The sequence below is a fragment of the Rhinopithecus roxellana genome, chromosome 14 (genome assembly GCF_007565055.1).
Source record: "Rhinopithecus roxellana isolate Shanxi Qingling chromosome 14, ASM756505v1, whole genome shotgun sequence".
NCBI classification, from domain to species: Eukaryota; Metazoa; Chordata; class Mammalia; order Primates; family Cercopithecidae; genus Rhinopithecus; species Rhinopithecus roxellana.
Genome location: NC_044562.1, coordinates 60,511,292 through 60,530,984, shown reverse-complemented (window position 1 = coordinate 60,530,984; position 19,693 = coordinate 60,511,292). Strand labels below are relative to the sequence as shown.

The 19,693-nt window shown below is 45.4% G+C and overlaps 1 protein-coding gene across 4 annotated transcripts in view; it reads right to left on the bottom strand.

The window, feature by feature from the left end:
• ILKAP (ILK associated serine/threonine phosphatase) overlaps positions 1–17,777 on the bottom strand; it is a 32,841-nt gene extending 15,064 nt beyond the window's left edge. For 2 of the 4 annotated variants that reach the window (XM_030916416.1, XM_030916418.1), the window contains exons 1-7: positions 17,528–17,777; positions 10,065–10,130; positions 9,915–9,962; positions 9,534–9,590; positions 4,839–4,958; positions 3,107–3,233; positions 393–499 (exon numbers count right to left, since the gene is read on the bottom strand). In XM_030916416.1, the coding sequence (XP_030772276.1) occupies positions 393–499; positions 3,107–3,233; positions 4,839–4,958; positions 9,534–9,590; positions 9,915–9,962; positions 10,065–10,130; positions 17,528–17,582 (580 nt within the window). In that variant the 5' untranslated portion in view covers positions 17,583–17,777. Of the gene's footprint in view, positions 1–392; positions 500–3,106; positions 3,234–4,838; positions 4,959–9,533; positions 9,591–9,914; positions 9,963–10,041; positions 10,131–17,527 lie in introns of all 4 variants that reach the window. The other 2 variants (XM_030916417.1, XM_030916419.1) reach the window with 2 other exon arrangements.
• Positions 17,778–19,693: the final 1,916 nt, after the last annotated feature.

Here is a 19,693-nt window from a genome sequence, read left to right as displayed (position 1 = left end):
AGGCTGGAGTGCAGTGGCCGGATCTCAGCTCACTGCAAGCTCCGCCTCCCGGGTTTACGCCATTCTCCTGCCTCAGCCTCCCAAGTAGCTGGGACTACAGGCGCCCGCCACTTTGCCCAGCTAGTTTTTTGTGTATTTTTATTAGAGACAGGGTTTCATTGTGTTAGCCAGGATGGTCTCGATCTCCTGACCTCGTGATCCGCCCGTCTCAGCCTCCCAAAGTGCTGGGATTACAGGCTTGAACCACCGCGCCCGGCCGCTTCAGCACCACTCTTTTAAGACTCATCAATGATTCTCTGCTAAAGCCAACATGACACATCTGACTGCTTCATACAGCCATCCAAACAGCAATAACCAAAATGAGTATCAACTGATTTCGTTCTCAGTCTCACCTTTAGGAAATTTTCTGATTAAGTTCTGATGCAAATTCTGTGCGGCAAATTTTGAGGCTCGAATTCCTCCATGTCCATCAAAAACAGCAAAATATGAAACCCGAGTACTGAAATAATGAATTGAGAGTTAATCAAATTCTCACAGCAAAAAACACACTTTTCCATTAAAGCTTTTAAATTTCATCTCAAAGAGTGAACATTAATAAGTCAGAGGAAGTCACATTGGTAAGACACCAGTCACACTGTTATGAATGGGGGAAAAAAGGCTTTAACTGAGACAAACATTTAAGTAACTTTCATAGCATTTTATCTTTTTTTTAAAAAAAAAAATACTTGTGTGTGGGCCAGGTGTGGTGGCTCACGCCTGTAATCCCAGCACTTTGGGAGGCTGAGGCGGGCGGATCACGAGGTCAGGAGATTAAGACCATCCTGGCTAACATGGTGAAACCCTGTCTCTACTAAAAATATAAAAAAATTAGCCAGGCGTGGTGGCAGGCGCCTGTAGTCCCAGCTACTCGGGAGGCTGAGGCAGGAGAATCGTGTGTACACGGTAGGCGGAGCTTGCAGTGAGCCGAGATTGCACCACTACATTTCAGCCTGGGTGACAGAGCAAGACTCCGTCTAAAAAAAAAAAAAAAAAAACACACAAAAAACAATCAAGTCATTTATCGAAAAAAGTCAAAAACAGTTATGCATCACTTAACAAAAATGTGCTGTTAAGTGATTTTGTTGTGTGAACATCATAGAACATATTTACACAAACTGAGAGTGTAGCTTACTACACACCTAAGCTACATACATGGCAGAGCCTATTGCTCCTAGGCTAAACTGTACAGCACGCTACTGCACAAAATACCATAGGCAGTTGTAACACAACGGTAGTATTTGTGTATTTAAGCATACCTTAACATAGAAAAGGTACAGTAAACGTGGTATTATGGCCGAACACGGCAGCTCACACCTATTAATCCCAACACTTTGGGAGATGGCCAAGGCAGGAGGATCACTTGAGGCCAGGAGTTCAAGACCAGCCTGGGCAACACAGTGAGACCCCATCTCTACAAAATTTGTAATCTTATGGGAGCACCATCATATATGCAGTCCATCACTGACTTGATGATGTCATTCAGCACGTGATTGTGTAAGAGCAGCGAGGATATTACAGAATTGTTACTCAAATAAATTTTAAATATCTCATTTTAAAAACCTCTTGCTACTCTTATTCCTATTCCCCTTTCAAGTTTTGCCAGAAAACCCTCATATATGGAATAAAAGACATCGAATAAACTATTTCAAGAAAAAAAAATGCCTATGAGAAATGACATTTATTCTAGAGAGCTGCTTTTCTTTCAAATTTTTTGGAATTCCTTTTCAATTTAGGACATCCTGAGCCATGAGAAAAAAACCTCATCTGGTTTATAACTCAGAGCTGTTATCTTACTGCCTGTTATTTGCGAGGCATGATTTAGTGTTCCCAATTAAATTTACACTCAAAGGATCTGCCTTCTTGGGCTCCAGAGGTCCCTTTCCTGGTTTTAATGCAAATCCCAGGCTGGGTATGGTGGCTCATGCGAGTAATCCCAGCACTTTGGGAGGCCAAGGTGGGAGGATGGCTTGAGCCCAGGAGTTTGAGACAAGCCTGAGCAACTTAAGGAGACACTGTCTCTATAAAAAATTTCAAAAAATTAGCTGGCTGTGTGGTGGCACATGCCTATGGTCCCAGCTACTCAGGACACTGAGGTGGGAGGATTGCTTGAGCCTAGGAGTCAAGCCTACAGTGAGTTGGAACTGTGCCACTGTACTCCAGCCTGAGCGAAACAGCAAGACCTTGTCTCAAAGGGTGTGTATACCGTCCCCTCTACATATGATCAGCTGCTCTGCAGCAGCCATCACCTCATGAGTAGACCTCATCTACAGGACAAACGCCATCAGCCCAAATGAGTCCAGCACACTGTATGTTAATGACCAACTGGTGTCAATAAATGTACGTAATATATTTATTATGTAATTCTGAATCATGTAACCTGTGTAATATATATTATTAAATACGTACTTTAATGTATGTTAACAGCCAACTTCATGTCCTACCTTCTGGTTTCTTTTTCTCCAGGCCCAAGAGCTTATCCAGAAGGCTTCATTTTAGTTTGTATAGTTGCAGCTAATTTTTCATTGTCTGTCATTTCCTTGACATCATTTTGACTTTTGTTCTTCCTGGGCCCTGATTATCTGTACTAGCTCTCCTTGATCACCATGCATATTTTAATTAGTGGCTTCCAACTCTTATCTTCTAGGTCATGGAATAAAAATATTCTCTGCCAGAAGCTGCTCAGTTGCTGGTAAGGAGTAACACACGCTGCAGAGCCCTGCCACGGAGCGTCGTCTCCCGCTCAGCTGCTCAACCGCGACACTACTGACATCCCAGGCTGAACAGTACTCTGTTGTGGGGCTGCCCTGCGCTGCTAAGATGCTCAGCAGCACCCCTAGTCTCTACCCCCAGACACCAGTAACAACTCCCTCCCGCATTGTGACAAAAATGTACCCACTGACAAATGTCCCCTGGGCGGGGAGCAAAATCAACCCCAGCTGAGAATCGCTGATGTACAATCAAGTGATGTGTTAGTCTTTCTAGTAAATACATACTAGCCAGTCCAAAATGCCAGTCAGAACCCAGGAGATGTTAATGCCGGCTGGGCTTCCTACCACATGAGACTCACATGAGGGACGATGGGGGCCTACACTCCTCGGTGATGTCGTTCAGGATGACGTGGGCATCCTGCATCTCCTCCCTCTCACCCTTCCGCTCAGCCACATAGCCCTTCAGACCAAAGATCACCGAAGAGGCTAAGGAAAAGAGAACAAAAAAGCCAATACAAAACTGTGCCCAACCCTCTGGAAACCCTAGTCCCAGAGCAAATGAGAGGGAATTATGACTGTCTGACTCAACAATATCCTAATGGTGCAAACAAATAAGCAATACCCCTTAAGGCATCTTCCCAGCTGCAAATCTGTAACTAAAATCAGAGCACTGTTGGACAGGGTGAGCTCTAAGAGGTTGCACAGGGACACGAAAGAGGAGTCAGTGAGCACAAAACAATTCTGTCTAGGGTATAAGTCAAAGCACCAGGGCAAGGGATGTGCTGCCATCCCAGAGAAGTGAGATTCAAATCAGGGGAAAGGATCACGTGCAAATTAGTCTTGTGATAATTGAACAAGGACAAACGCAAGTCAGCAGAGTTTGTCAAAAGCCCTGTAAGATGCCCTGAAAATACGTATTTCCAAGCTCAAGGCTGGTGAAGAATTTGAACAGTTTAAGACTGGTTGCTTTTACTTCAACTGAGGAAGAAAAAGATAAAAGATTCCAATGCAGGCAGAGATCTACTTACATTTAATGGTTAGGCTCATTTAAGCTCATTTTCTGATAACTAATGCCAAATAATAAACACTGTGAAGAGCTGTCCTCTGGGAAGTGACAAGCTAAACTGAAGATGACATCTTCCCAGCAAAGCTACAAGTGGGTTTTTTCACATACCTCTGCCTGCATCGTACAGCTTTCACTGAGATAATTTATGGCAAAGGACAACGCTGTCAATGAAAATCTCACGGCTCGGGCCGGGCGCGGTGGCTCACGCCTGTAACCCCGGCACTTTGGGAGGCCAAGGTGGGCAGATCATGAGGTCAGGAGATCGAGACCATCCTGGCTAACATGGTGAAACCCCGTCTCTACTAAAAATACAAAAAATTAGCCGGGTGTGGTGGTGGGTGCCTGTAGTCCCAGCTACTCGGGAAGGCTGAGGCAGGAGTATGGCGTGAACCCAGGAGGCAGGAGGTAGCACTTGCAGTGAGCAGAGATCGCACCACTTGCACTCCAGGCCAGGTGATAGAGTGAGACTCCGTCTCAAAAAAGAAAGAAAGAAAATTCCACAGTTCAAGAATACTTTAGTACCACAACTGAAGTATTTATTCTCTTTAGTTAATACTTTTCGTTTCCTTCCCCATTAACTTTGACAAGTTACACAACTGACTACAAATTTCAACGGCTTTTTCCAGGCTTAGGGGAGCTGCCTACAAAGCTAAATCACGTAATTCAAGGCACTAATCGACAAACTGCGAACAAAGATCGGAAGTCAGAGAGACACTAGGTGGTCAAAAACTAACCATTCACTGCAGAAGACTAAGAAAAAAAACCACCTGTATTTTTTAACTCTTGAGGAACAAATACAAATGTAGGTTTCCTATCTCATCAAAGGTAGGATCAGAGATAGATGTACATGAAAAGTAGGAGAAAGCACAGAGAAACTTGGAAATTCATTTGCAAAAAGGGAACCCTACTCATTTCTTAAATACAGACATAAAAAGAAAGTATTATTAGAAAGCTGAAACTGGTTTTGCTCTGGGTTGTTTTAAAATATGAAGTCTAATACATTTGTTTTCAAACTGTCTGAAAACCTTTACAAACTTTCTTTTCCACAAGCTCTTCACTGCCATTCTTCTCTTCCTCGGAGGTTTTTCTCTTTGCTCCTTTCCCTTCATTCTTTACCATCTGGGATATTGACGGGGCAAGAGAACCTGGAAATAAAGTAAAAGCCGGACAGAAACACAGCTGTAGACTGTTGGAAAAAGTCACTAGCAGACTGGGCTTCATCCTAGCACTCAAACACAAGGTCATTTCAAGCAAGGTCTGGCAGAGGCAGGCGGACCCAGGAGTTGTGTCTTCATGGTGGTGCGGGGGTGGGGCAGGCCCCCACAGTGAGAGAACAGAAAGATCTAGGCCCTGAGTCAAACTGACCCTGCTGAAGGAGTTTGTAAAAGACTTTTCCCAGTGGTAAAAATACATATATATTTTTTTGGCCTGTAGCATATACATGTTTTTATATCCACAGGCTCTTAGTGTTAAAAAAAACACTTACAAAATCTGTAAGCAAACTAACATACCCTAAACAAGGTCCAAAAAGTAGTACCCAAAAGGACTCAAAATGAGGTAAATGGCAGCCTTTAAGAACTGTAATACATCCTTTCAAAGGCAAAATAGGGCTGCCACAGCTGTTCCCACTAGCAAAAGAATGAATCTGTACTCAAAGCCAGAGCTAAGGGAATCTGCAGTGCATATGTGTTTGAAATGAGAAAAGTCAAGTTTCAAAAAGGTGTGCAACTTAACCTTTCAGTCTCAGCTGTCTTCACCTATGCGTAACATGGTAAGAATACTGTCATCTCAGAGGGACGTTTGAAAACAGGTGAGCACAGGTAAGAAGAGCATTTGTTACAGTGCCTAACACATCAATCTCCACTAAGGGCAGCTGTTGTCCTAATAAATGACTTGATATGTTATCTGCATTTAAGTATGCAATAGCCAGACGCAGTGGCACATGCCTGTAGTCACAGCTACTTCCAGAGACTGAGGCAGGAGGATCACTTTAGCCCAGGCATTTGAGACCTGCCTGGGCAAAGTAGTGAGACGCTTCTCTTAAAAAAAAAAAAAAAAGGATGCAAGTACTTACGTACTTACTCAACCTACTCTTTGCCAGACATTTCTTTTTGTTTTTGAGACAGGGTCTCATTCTGTCACACAGACTAGATCGCAACGGCATGATCATAGTTTACTGCAGCCTCCAACTCCTGTGTTCAAGTGATCCTCCTGCCTCAGCCTCCTGAGCAGCTGGGACTGAAAGCAGGAACCACCACACCCAGATAATTTTTTAATTTTTTTGTAAACACAAGGTGTCTTTTTTTTTTTGAGACGGAGTCTACTCTATCGCCCAGGCTGGAGTGCAGTGACGCAACCTCAGCTCACTACAACCTCCACCTCCCGGGTTCAAGCGATTCTCCTGCCTCAGCCTACAGGCGTGCACCATCACACCCAGCTAATTTTTCTATTTTTAGTGGAGATGAGGTTTCACAATGTTGGGCAGGCTGGTCTCGAACTCCTTGTGTCAGACATTTCTTAGTGCCGAGGAAAAGGTAATGAAAATGTTCCTGCCCTCAAGAAGAGTAAATTACTTGCACAAGGACCTATTTCTGCAACAGTGTAACATGATACACATATGCACCCTGCATAATGCAACACAGATGTTTCCAACAGTATCTCTCCCAAAGGTCCCCATTAGTGTCCTGTGGCTTACTATGTGGGTTCCAGTTTTCCCCAAATGGATGTGAAACTATCTTCCTTTAAAATTCCAAAACAGATGGCCAGGTGTGGTGACTCACGCCTGTCATCCCAGCACTTTGGGAGGCTGAGACGGGCAAATCATCTAAGGTCAGAAGTTCAAGACGAGCCTGACCAACATGGCGAAACCCGGTCTCTACTGAAAATACAAAAAATTAGCCGGGTGTGGTAGTGCCTGTAATCCCAGCTACTCAGGAGGCTGAGGCATGAGACTCACTGGAACCCAGGAGGCAGAGGCTGCAGTGAGATGAGATCTCACCACAGCGCTCCAGCCTAGGAGACAGAGCGAGCCTCCATCTCAAAAAAAAAAAAAAAAAAAAAAAAAGAAAAAGAAAAAGGCCAGGCACAGTGGCTCATGCCTGTCATCCCGGCACTTTGGGAGGCAGAGGCAGGCGGATCATGAGGTCAAGAGATTGAGACCATCCTGGCCAACATAGTGAAATCCCGTCTCTACTAAAAATACAAAAATTAGCTGGGTGTGATGGCATGCACCTGTAGTCCCAGCTACTCGGGAGGCTGGGATAGGAACTTGAACCCGGGAGGTAGAGGTTGCAGTGAGCCGAGATCGTGACATTGTACTCCAGCCTGCCAACAGAGTGATACTCCATCTCAAAAAAAAAAAAAAAAAAGAAAAGGAAATAATAAAATTTCAAAGACACCTTGCAGCTTTGTTATTGACTTCTAAGCAAATTACACTGTAGTCAGAGAATGTAGTCTGTACAAAAAACAGACTATTGAGGCTTATTTTATGGCTTAGTACATAATTAACTTTTTTAAGTGGTTCCTGCCTGCTTAAGAATGTGTTATTGGGCCAGGCAAGGTGGCTCACACCCGTAATCCCAGCACTTCGGGAGGCCGCGGCAGGCAGATCACGAGGTTAGGAGATGGAAACCATCCTGGCTAACACGGTGAAACCCCATCTCTACTAAAAACACAAAAAAAATTAGCTGGGCATGGTGGCAGGCGCCCATAGTCCCAGCTACTCAGGAGGCTGAGGCGGCAGAATGGCATGAACCCGGGAGGCGGAGCTTGCAGTGAGCTGAGATTGTGCCACAGCACTCCAGCCTGGGCGGCTGAGCGAGATTCCATCTCAAAAAAAAAAAAGAAAAAGAAAAAAGAATGTGTTATCGGCAGGGTGCAGTGGCTCACGCCTATAATCTCAGTACTTTGGGAGGCCAAGGCGGGCAGATCACAAAGTCAGGAGTTCGAGACCAGCCTGGCCAATATGGTGAAATCTCATCTCTACTAAAAATACAAAAATGAGCCGGGCATGGTGGCGCATGCCTATAGTCCCAGCTACTCAGGAGGCTTGAGGCAGGAGAATCACTTTAAACCCGGGAGGTGGAGGTTGCAGTGAGCTGAGACTGCACCACTGCACTCCAGCCTGGGTGAGAGTGCGAGACTCCGTCTCAAGAAAAAACAAAAAAGAATGTGTTATCTTCTCAAGAAATCTAAAACACTAGACCCAAGATTATATATCCAAAAAATCAAGCTTGCTAATCGTGTTATGCAAATCTTCTAAATTGTTACTACTTTATTGTCTTTTGTCCTGTAGATAAGAGACCCTATGCTGTATCTTCATTTCTTTTATTAAATCCCTTAACAGCCTTCTTTAAACATATTAACTTCCTTTTTTTTTTTGGAGACAGAGTGTTGCTCTGTCACTCAGGCTGGAGTGCAATGGCGTGATCTCAGCTTACTGCAACCTCCGCCTCCCGGGTTCAAGCGACTCTCCTGCCTCAGCCTCCTGAGTAGCTGGGACTACAGGCACGTGCCACCATGCTCAGCTAATTTTTGTATTTTTAGTAGAGACGGGGTTTCGCCATGTTGGCCGGACTGGTCTTGAACTCCTGACCTCAAGTGATCTACCCGCCTTGGCCTCCCAAAGTGCTGGGATTATAGGCATGGGCCACCACGCCCAGCCAGAACATCCTAACTTTCATTACAATTAAGGGTACTATCTTTATTGGGAAGGTTTCAGGCTACACTGTGAGCGTGAGGATGCTGCAATTTTTTGGTATGGGTCTACAGCCCTGAAGATTGAGAATTTTTTTTTTTTTTTTGAGACGGAGTCTCGCTCTGCCGCCCAGGCTGGAGTGCAGTGGCCGGGTCTCAGCTCACTGCAAGCTCCGCCTCCTGGGTTTACGCCATTCTCCTGCCTCAGCCTCCCCAGCAGCTGGGACTACAGGCGCCCGCCACGTTGCCCGGCTAGTTTTTTGTATTTTTTAGTAGAGACGGGGTTTCACCATGTTAGCCAGGATGGTCTCGATCTCCTGACCTCGTGATCCGCCCGTCTCGGCCTCCCAAAGTGCTGGGATTACAGGCTTGAGCCACCGCGCCCGGCGAGAATTCTTATGTAAGATGACTATAGTACTTTTTCTAGAATATAGAAAATGTACCTGCATATGAAATGGGACTACCTGCATCCCCCCTGCCCCCACACCATCTATCTCCCAACCTCTCCTAACCCTCACCTTCCCCAACCAGAAGAGCTCCACGTAAGTTCTCATGAGACAGAATCATACCTTTGCCACGATGGCAACGGGAATCTGCTCTACTCTTCCCTTCTATTTAATGAGGACATGTAAAGGAACATGTTCAGGAGAAGGTAGAGTCAATGCTACTAGCCTTGATACATTTGGGTCAAGCGCTCTGTTTAACCAGGCAAATCAGAATAATGAACTCCGAATTTTAAAAAAATGTTAATAACAAAGTTAAGAGTAAATTAGTGAACTCTTAATTCTTAAAGGCAGTTCCAACAATCTGAACCTTAAGAAGTTAATATCACCAGAAAGTAATATAGTATTATCTTATCTTTGTGCTTCCAATTAATGTGCCTGTTTATAGTTTTAGTAAACCTTATACTGTATGACTTAATGGCATCCAAAATCCTGTTAAAACCTATACATAAATTTCACAGAAGGGTAAAATACTATGTATTATTTCCACCAGCACCTTGCATTTTTTTTCCTACCACTTACCTGAATCGCCACTGCTAGCGGGTGGGAGATCATCAAAAAGCAAAGGTCCCCCTGATCCTGAAACACAGCAGAACACTTAGTGAGCCCATAAACAATATGTAAGGCTTACGTTTCAGAATCCATCCCACCAGGACACCTATGTAGGTTACTGAAATAAACTCAAAAGTCTTGCGTCCATCCAGTGGCAACTCACACTGCGGTGAACAGTATCTTGAACCTATTTTAAAGTCCTATTATTTCAAAGGAAATAAAAATCTGCCTTAAAAAGTTAAATTGTACTTCAGGTAGTAAAATAAATACTCAAGTGAACCAGAGAAAACTGCTCCACATTTTCTTGCAGTACTTCTCAGGGCTAGCGACTAGCAGATTTTTCTGCCTTACCTGATGCCATGGATTCAAAACTTAAAGACAGTCCAACACCTAAAACATCTGTGTGTTGAAAATGGGGGAAAGGGAAAAAGATTGAGACAACTACAATCCCAGGATGAGTAGAGACGTTGACACACACCTGGGAGAGCCTGAAGACTGTACCTGAGTCAGTACTGCTGGCCGGAGGGAGGTCATCAAAGAGCAGGGGTCCTTTCTGAGCGTCTTTCCCTAAAACACAGAGCACCTGTTTAGAGAGCACGTGGCCATCATCCAGGACAGATTTTTCAAAGAGGAAGATCATGTGGTCTCCCCTGCTTTGAGACAAGTTTGCTATTAGATTCTAATTTTCTCCTTCCTGTTGGACAAATTTTTTAAAAATATTTTCTTAGCAGCTTTTTAAATCTGGGCATCTGTTTCCAACAGTTGCAGTCAACATAAAAGCAATGAATGATGCCCTAACACGCATTTTCAGGGCCACTGAGTATTTTGAGGAAAATAAGTATTTTCTTGATAATTTCATTATTGAAAGCATGAAAATCTTTCTTTAAAACAGAATCCTGGGAAGCAAAAAACTGATTCTATACCAAGAAAACAATACTTAGGACTTCAAGACGGACGTTCAGAAATTTGGGGGCAGGGGAAGAGGGGAGGGACCTTCAAAGACCTACAAGTTTATAAAAATCCTATTTCAGTAACATTCTGCAAGGGAAGAAAATCTGTTGGAACCTGGTGTCCCTAGCCCCAGCACAGTGCCTGATTCAATAAATAGCTTTGGAGAAAATAAGGAGTTTCAGGTAATCAAAGACAGCCTCAGGAGAAAGTGAGGAAACTCTTTTAACAAAAAATGTGAAGATTTACATTCCAAAAGTATGTCTTAAATGTTTTATGCCCAATTATGTTTTTCCACATAAAATTTAACTATCATTCCTTATTATCCAGCTTTTTCCTGAAATTCTATTTAAGTTATTAGATATCTGAACTGGCACACAAGAATCCAAATTAGAAGTATACATGTTCACCTCCTGCAAAATTCAACACACCAACCAAACACACAGGCTTCATCCCACCTCTTGTTCCTCAGAGTTCAAGTATAAAGATGTGCTCATTTAAACCAGACGCAGTGGCTCATGCCTATAAACCCAACACTTCGGGAGGCTGAGGTGGGAGGACTGCTTGAGCCCCAGAGTTCAAGACCAGCCTGGGCAACATGGCAAAAAAAAATGTCTATAAAAAAGGACAAAAATTAGCCAGGTGTGGTGGCAGGTGCCTGTAGTCCAAGCTACTCAGGAGGCTGAGGTGGGAGGATCACCTGAGCCCAGGGAGGCCAAGGCTGCAGTGAGCCATGACTGGGCCACTGCACTCCAGCCTAGGCAACACAATGAGACCCTGTCTCAAAAAAAAAAAAGTACTCACTTAAAAACCAATTCACTTTTTTTTTTTTTTTTTTTTTTTGAGACTGAGTCTCACTCTGTTGCCCATGCTGGAGTGCAGTAATGTGATCTCAGCTCACTGCCTCCGCCTCCCGGGTTCAAGCGATTCCCCTGCTCCAGCCTCCTGAGTAGCTGAGATTACAGGCGCACACCACCACACCCTAAATAATTTTTGTATTTTTAGTAGAGACATGGTCTTACCATATTGACCAGGCTAGTCTTGAACTCCTGACCAAGTGTTCTGCCTGCCTCAGCCTCCCAAAGTGCTGGGATTACAGGTGTGAGCCACCATGCCCGTGCTAATTTCTGTATTTTTAGTAGAGACAGGGTTTCACCATGTTGGCCAGGCTGGTCTCAAACTCCTGGCCTCATGGGGTCCAACCGCCTCAGCCTCCCAAAGTGCTGGGATTACAGGTGTGAGCTACTGTGCAAGGCCAAACACCAATTCACTTAAACAAATAAATTTATATCTCCCGAGAAGCTCATCCATATCATCTTTTGCCTCCATTTAGAAATGAGCTGGGTATCAACCTTCTTCTTTTAAACACAAAAACTTTAATTAAAATTTATAAACTTAAGGGAATGAAATTTCTCCCAGGGACTTTGGGTCAGAAGTACCTAAAATACACAAGAAATTCCTGAGTTAACAAAAAATAACTATTTTGCTTTATATCCCTAATACAAACGGGAAAATGTATTCTCATCTCTCAGGATGACTCTAAACAAATTAAGTAATTGCAAATACTTTCACTTTTCTTACAAGTGACATAAAGACTCTACAAGTATACAAGAAGCAGAAGAAAGCCATTAAAAAGTATTTAGTATGGCCAGGCGTGGTGGCTCACACCTATAATCCCAGCACTTTGGGAGGCCAAGGTCAGAACTGAGGTCAGGAGTTCGAGATGAGCCTGACCAACATGGTGAAACCCTGTCTCTCCCAGAAAAACAAAAATTAGCTAAGCATGGTGGCAGGTGCCTGTAGCCCCAGTTACTTGGGAGGCTGAAGCAGGAAAATAGCTTGAACCTGGGAGGCGGAGGTTGCCATGAGCTGAGATAGTGCCATTGCACTCCAGCCTGGAGGACAAAACCAGACTCTGTTCCCACCTCACAAAAAAAGTATTTAGGATAACCATTACTCAATGTACTAATCCACTTACAAGAATTCCTAACATCCCGAAGTAGGTCACTTTTGCCCAAACGACACTGGATCTAACAATCAAAACGCCCATTCTCCAGACAGACTCAAAACCACATGAAATGATCCAGACGATCACGCTGCATTCAGTGGGGTCAGTCAGATGTCTTAGGACAAGGGAGGGGACATTTACAGGTAACAGCCCAACCTGAAGAGCAAACAACCCTTCCACTTGTACCAGGTCATATTTTAATTTTTGAATTAACTTGCCCGTCTAAATCAGGTCTTTCCATTGTCACTGTACAATGAGGGAAGTCTTCTTTTACCCAGGTAATAAATACATTTTCAGTTCTTGCAAGCATTCCTCACAATGCAACTTCCAGCTTAGTATTAATAGGAGCCTGGCCCCCTCTCCTTTGGCTACAATTCAGTCAGATGGTGCCCCAAGCTTGAGCTGTTTTTTATACCTCAATTTTCTTTTCAACTATAAAATAAATCCAGGTGTTTTCCAAACACTACACAGGTATTATCAGAAAAAAGGGGGACGGGTTCCACCACTCCTCAACCACAGTATGAGTTTAGTATATCCTTTCCACTTTCCTTAATGCTCATGTACATGGATACATGCATTTTAATTTGTAGAAGACAGAGTCATACTCTACACAATACTCCAGATATATTGTTCACACAACCCATCAAGGCATGCTCCAGGCCAATACACCCGAGTCTAATTCATTCTCTCCAACAGCAACATATGCGAAGCATCTCCACTCCTTCGACCAGATCCTTACGGATGGGTTCAAGCTTTTCCCAGTTCTTCATATGACAAGTGACGCCACAATCAACAACCTGATACATGTATTCCTGCTTAATATGCTAGACTGCTCGTCAAAGGATATTAGTTTAAATCTGATAGAAGCCAAAATTTGTTCCCCAAAAAGTTGTAATTTTCACTCCCAAAACACTTTATGAGACTGTCTGTTTCTCTACACATTCACCAATGTTACCAATTGTTGCTAATCTGATAGGTGAAAAGGTAACTAGTTCCTCAGCAACTTTGTGTTGATGGGCCATTTGTATCCCTCACCTCTGGACCAGTAGAATACATCCTTTGACCATTTTTCTAGTGGGTTTTATTTTTTCCTATTAATTTTGTGAGCCTTTCTCATACCCTTAGTAAGTATATTGTAAATATTTTCTCCGTCTTTTGCCTTTATAGTATCATTTGTCCTGCAGAAATTTTAAATTTTTACATAGTCAAATTCACTTTATTTTTTTATGACTTTTTTCTTGTTCAACCATGTAGTTTTACAATTAATCTGTTTTCCTGTAATGCCTTAACCTTTATTTTATGTTCAAATATTCTTTTTTTTTTTTAATTGTCGAGACAGGGGTCTCACGATGTTGCGCCAGGCTCTTCTCAAATTCCTGGCCTCAAGACATCCTCCTGCCTTGCCCCCCCAAAGCGCTGGGATTACAAGTATGAGCCATCGAGCCCAGCCTCCAATTTTTTAAAAAGTATTTTTAAGATGGTGTGGCAAGCAAATATTTTACTTCATCCTCAACAACTGACCATCATTTTTTAATGTACTGGTGTAGCAACCAAATAAGTAAAAGAACCACCCTATGATAGTGAAACCAAGTCACTGGCGAAGCAATTTTAAACCATGACACCTGTAACTGACGCATACGGATTGTCAAATACAAGCTGCCAATCCTAAAGACATCAAGTTGGCACTTTCATGGGTCTGACATAGAAAAGTTCCATTTCTGCCTGATATGAACAAACACTTTTTTTTAAGGTAAAATATATATATATCTCCTTTTAAAAACTTGATTCACTCAGCAATTAAAACTTTTAAGGGCTTGATAAAACTACTAATTTAGCAAAATACCTGACATGTTTAATGCATTCTATGTATCTTTCCAGATTATAAAAATTTAAGAGGTTTGGGGTGGAAACATTAGCTGCAATGTTTAAAACAAAAATAAAAAGATCTACACAAAATATTAATACATTTGATGTAATATAAGCAGTGCAGTATTCACCCTTTGGACACTTAGTGCTTTCCCATAATTCATTTAAGACTGCATTTTTCCACTTTTAAACACCTGTTAATGGCTCAGCCAGGCACAGTGGCTTACACCTGTAATCCCAGCACTCTGGGAGGGCCAAGGTGGGCAAAACACTTGAGCCCCAGGAGTTCGAGAGCATCCTGGGCAACGTGGCAAAGCCTCGTCTCTACAAAACATACACAAATTAGCTGGCTGTGGTGGTGCACACCCCTAGTCCCAGCTACCCAGGAGGCTGAGGTGGAAGAATCACCTGTGCCCGGGGAGGTCGAGACTGCAGTGAGCTGTGTTTGTGTCACTGCACTCCAGCCTGGGCGACACAATGAGGCTGTCTCAAAAATAATAACCCTGGCTAACATCTATAAAACACGATACATTCTACCCCACACCATGTGCAGCACCATACTGTACTGATTTGTACAGTAACAGTGGGAAGTGTCACCCCTTTTTACAGATGTAGGAATAGCCACAGAAGGCAAGAGTTAGTAAGTGAAGAGTTGGATTCTAAACCAAACAGTCTGGTTACATTTCCTGAACAACTTTTATTGTGCTCTGTGAAAATAACTAGGTCTTTTATTGTTCACTGCATTAGAGATTTGTGATACCCACATATCATGTGTGAGGGTCATGATGCACAGTGTATGCTCATTATTCCATTCACTTTAGCAATCAATATGATTTATTCTAAATATGGTATTTTTTAAAAATCACAGTATTTTCACAAGTATGTGAAACCAGATTCTGTTCTTGTACAAACGATTTTAACCTGTCAAATCTCATCTTGTTTGTAGCTAACTGCCCGCAATGATAACTGTGGATCCCAACTGTCACTCATTTTAGTACTTAATCTCTCTCAGCTTCCAATTATCTACAAATTCTGAGATCTTCTTCGTTTTAAAACTATTTTTAAAAATACACTCAGCCAAGCAGGACCTGTTGACAATTGTCAAGTGTCCTCCTGGCAGATGGGGAGCAGTTAATCAATCCATTCTCGGGGGGTCGGCAGTTTAAACACCATGCACCCCCTCTGCCACCCTTTCAGCTCAGTCGAGGTTGGAAACTGAGTTTAGAACAAACGGCAACAGGACGTACCTTTCCCACTGTATCTGGCAAAAGGCTGCTAGCGCGCCAACTTATGAGATTTTGAGTTGCCAGGTTTTTTGTCAGTAAAGGGAGCCTACCCTCAAGCAGAACCTAACTGCAGGTAAAAAGCAAGGGAGACTTTAAAACTCATAGGTTTACAGGCACACTGGTGAATCCAAACGCTGCTCCAAATATATTGATAGAAATTATACTCCACCAACAGAGAAAAAAGACTGCTACACAAAGTCAATTTTCACCCACAGCTAGAACCGTGGTTATTTTGAAAATGAATGGCTGAGTCAAGTTCAAAGACTCCAGGATCAGTTACTGAGATGCTCTGTACCATCAGAATGGTCAGTGGGGGCAGGGTGCGTTGGCTCACACCTGTAATCCCGGCACTTTAGGAGGCCAAGGCGGGCGGATCACTTGAGGTCAGGAGTTCAACCAGCCCACCCAACACAGTGAAACCCCGTCTCTACTAAAAATACAAAACTTAGCCAGGTGTGGTGGTCGGAGCCTATAATCTCAGCTACGAGGGAGACTGAGGCAGGAGAACTGTTTGAACCCGAAGCTTGCAGTGAGCTGAGATCTCGCCGTTGCACTCCAGCCTGGACAAGAGCGAGACTCCGTCTCAAAAAATAAAATAAAATGTTTTCCTGCCCAGAATTACCGCAAATCACAAGGCTTCTCATCCTTAGAAGCTTAATTCAAACACTGCCTCCTTCCCCAGTCTCTCGGTGCGCGACAATCCCTCCTCAAGAGCCCTCAGCATTTCCCACAGTCATTAACTTTTGCCAGTTTTAATTATCGTAATTAGCACCCTTCAGAAAGCAGCTCTTAGAAAGCGAAGGCTGGGCCTTACTCACCTCCGTCTGCCCTACAACAGCAGTTCCCCAACCACTGGTCTCCAGCCCCTGCTGGGTCGGCCTGGGGGTTCAGTAACAGATTCGGAAACCCCACTCTCAGGGATTCGGATTTATTGGGGCTGAGGTGGGCCTGGAAATCTGAATGTCTTAAGTTTTCCAGGTTTTCTACCCCCAAGTTAAGTTTGGTAATGAGGCCCGAAACTACACCATCAAGCTGGAACTCTTGCATATGAAATATTCACACGTTTTGATAAATGAAACCCGGAGACTATAACCCACGGGACGCAGGGATTAACCTGGGCCGTTTCACGCTGCTAGGATGCTGAGCTCAAACCACAGCCCACAGGGCCTCCCACTGGCAGGGGCCAGGGCTCAGCAGATGAGCGGACCCCTTAACTTTAGGGAAAGGGGGAACTTCCCGTGGTCCAGGGGATAAAAAAAAACACTACTGTTAATTATCACAAAATCATAGGATGGCGGAGGAGGCATCCTGTCTTCCAGGCTTCAAAAACACGAAGGATTAAGAAGGTGATTAATTCAATCGCCTGTGCAAAAAAACGCCAAGCCCCTGAACTTGCACTGGCCCGGAACGCGGCCGTTCCACAGCCCGCGGGTGAGGCGCTGCCCGGAAGCCGCGGGCCGGCGGCACGCAGGGCAGCCCGGGCCGCGGATGGAGTCGTGTGGCACGGGAGTCCGCGGGGCCGCTGGGCGTTCAGAGCTGGTCCCTCGGGTCGGCCCACGCGGCCGCGCCAGCGCCTTCCACCGCCACGCAGACGGGCTGTGGCCGGGGCGGCGCTGCCCTTTCCTTCCTGCGTAGCGAAAATGGCGGAGCGGCCTCCCCGAGCTCCGCAAGCAACTGGGCCTCTCGCGGGGCGGCGTGGGCCGGACGGGGCCGGTCCAGGCAGGAGCAGGTCCCGTGCTGCCCGCGCCGCCCGCCGCCTCCCAGCGCGGGCGCCGCCTCAGCCGCCCCAGGCCTCAGGCCGCCGCCATCCCGCCCGCCCTCCCTTCCCTGGCCTGCCCGGCGGCAACGCCGCTTACCGGCAGCCGGGCGCGGCGAGCGCTCGGGCTCCGGCAGGTCCCCGAACAGGTCCATGGCGGAGGCTGGACGGCGACGGCAGCAGCGGCAGACGCTCAGCCCGCGAGTAGCGGCGGGGCTTCACACCCCGGGCGGGCGGTGGCGGCGGGCGGGCGGCGGGCAGGGGCTGCCGGCGCCGTCAGTCACCTGCGGGGAGAGCCCCGGACGCCGCCAATCGGCGCGCGGCGTGGCCCGGCCGCCCCAGAGGGCTGCGCGCGGGCGGGGCGGGGCGGCGGGAGCGGCGGGGCGGTGGGAGGGCGGGGCAGTGCGCATGCGCATAGACCCCTCCCGCCCGGACTGCGAGCCGGGCAAGCGGCGCCGCCTGGGCCCTACGGTGTTTCCCGCCTTGGCGAATCCCGGGCCCCTCCTGCTTTTTCCTTGGCCGAGGTGTCCGATTTCTGTCAAGTTTCGTTGCGTTCCTGTCCAAGAAGGCCTGTCCTGTCAATCCAAGGGCAGCCCCTGATGCCTGGGAAGGCTTTCTGGAACTCTTGCCATCTCTTCGGCTCGTCCTTTCACCACGTCGTGCCTGGTTCCTGGCCTGTTTTAGAGGCTGAAAAACCGAGGCTTGGATGGAGTGGCCCTGGGCGTCAGGACGGAAACCCCAAAAGATGCTGGAAGGAAAGGAGGCATTCCTTGACCTGTCTGCACCCACTGGTCTCTGTGGGGAGCAGAGAAGAGGGACTCCTCCTTGATGGTGTCCCCCTCTATGGGTATAAAGAGAAAGGCGGCCACTGACATCGGGGCCTGGCCTGGTTCTGCAGCCAGGACTTGGGGTTGGTCTGGCACAAACAGCTAGTCCTGGGTGTTCCCTTTGAATATGGACAATTTCATAAAACACCAACATCAGGCCATAATACAGATCAAGACAAGAAAACAGACCACTGTGTAATCAAGTCTGAACTCAGACAAAACAGGAACACTGTCCAAGCCGCAAAAGTGGCCAAATTTCCCTCGTCTCGGCCAGTAACAGTGATTGCTGCTTCTTTACCATTACATGTTTAGCCTTTGTCTAGTCCTCCTGCCATCTAGATAAGCTTCATCAAGATACCCAATCATGGAATCCTCCTCTTCCTGACATCCAGTCCAGAGCAAAGCCCCGTTTCCATAAATGTTTCCGCAAATCAACTAACACAAACCCAAATCTTACGCATCCGTTCCAATACCCTTTACCCAATTTCCCCAGGTTATGTGGTCTCCCTCTATGCAAAGAGTTCAGCCCAGTTCATTCCAGGTCAGATGCGTTTCTGGCGCCCTCTGGCTGTAGGACAGGGAGGGAGCCCAACAAGGCTTCACGCCTCTCATCTATATGGCGTCTCACTAGCAACTCTGAGATCTTCATGCTGCCTCCTCCATTACAGCAGAAACACTCAAGTAACAATGCTTGTAAGAGTTACAGAGGAAAGGAATACAAAAGCGGCTCGACAGTCAAAGACAGGTTTATTTCAGAGAATAAACCTGAGGGGATTCTGGCCAATTTTATTCAGGAGCCCTCTCTCTTACAGACTAAGCGTTTTCTTTCTTACAGAATAAGGATATTTAAGGGTTTTGGAAGTGGGGGAAAGTTTATTGCAGGGTTGGAATGTCTCTGGTTGGAGAGGAGGCTATTTCGGGGTTAGCATGTTTCTCGTTGAAGAGGGGTTTATCTTAGGGTTGGAATGCTTCCGATTATGCTGACATTAGCCATTAGGCTGATGTTTTGGGGTGGGATTTAGGTGGTTTTTTAATCAAGGGGAACTTAGAGTGGTGGTGTTTGTCCAAGATGGCGATCCTCCTGCTCTGTCAATCCAGTCTCTACAGTTATGAAAAGGACTAGGGGCAGCACGTTTTTTCTGGCTACTTCCTGCTGGGGGAGCGAGCAGAGAGTTCTTTGGTTTCAGATTGATTGTAGGAGTAACGCTGTCTGTAGATATTTTTGGGTAGTTGTCTGTGAGATGGTCATGATCCTGCTGGTTAAAAATCTTTGAAAAAGGTTAATTAAGCAGGTAAGAACATTATTCCTAGGCATATTTTTAGGAGAGGGCCCAGGAATGGGATGACCCATGTTAGGACTTTGTTTTAAAACCAAGAATTTATTTGGTTGTCTTGGTATTCTCTTAGCTTTTTAGCCCTTTCTTTTTTTTTTTTTTTTT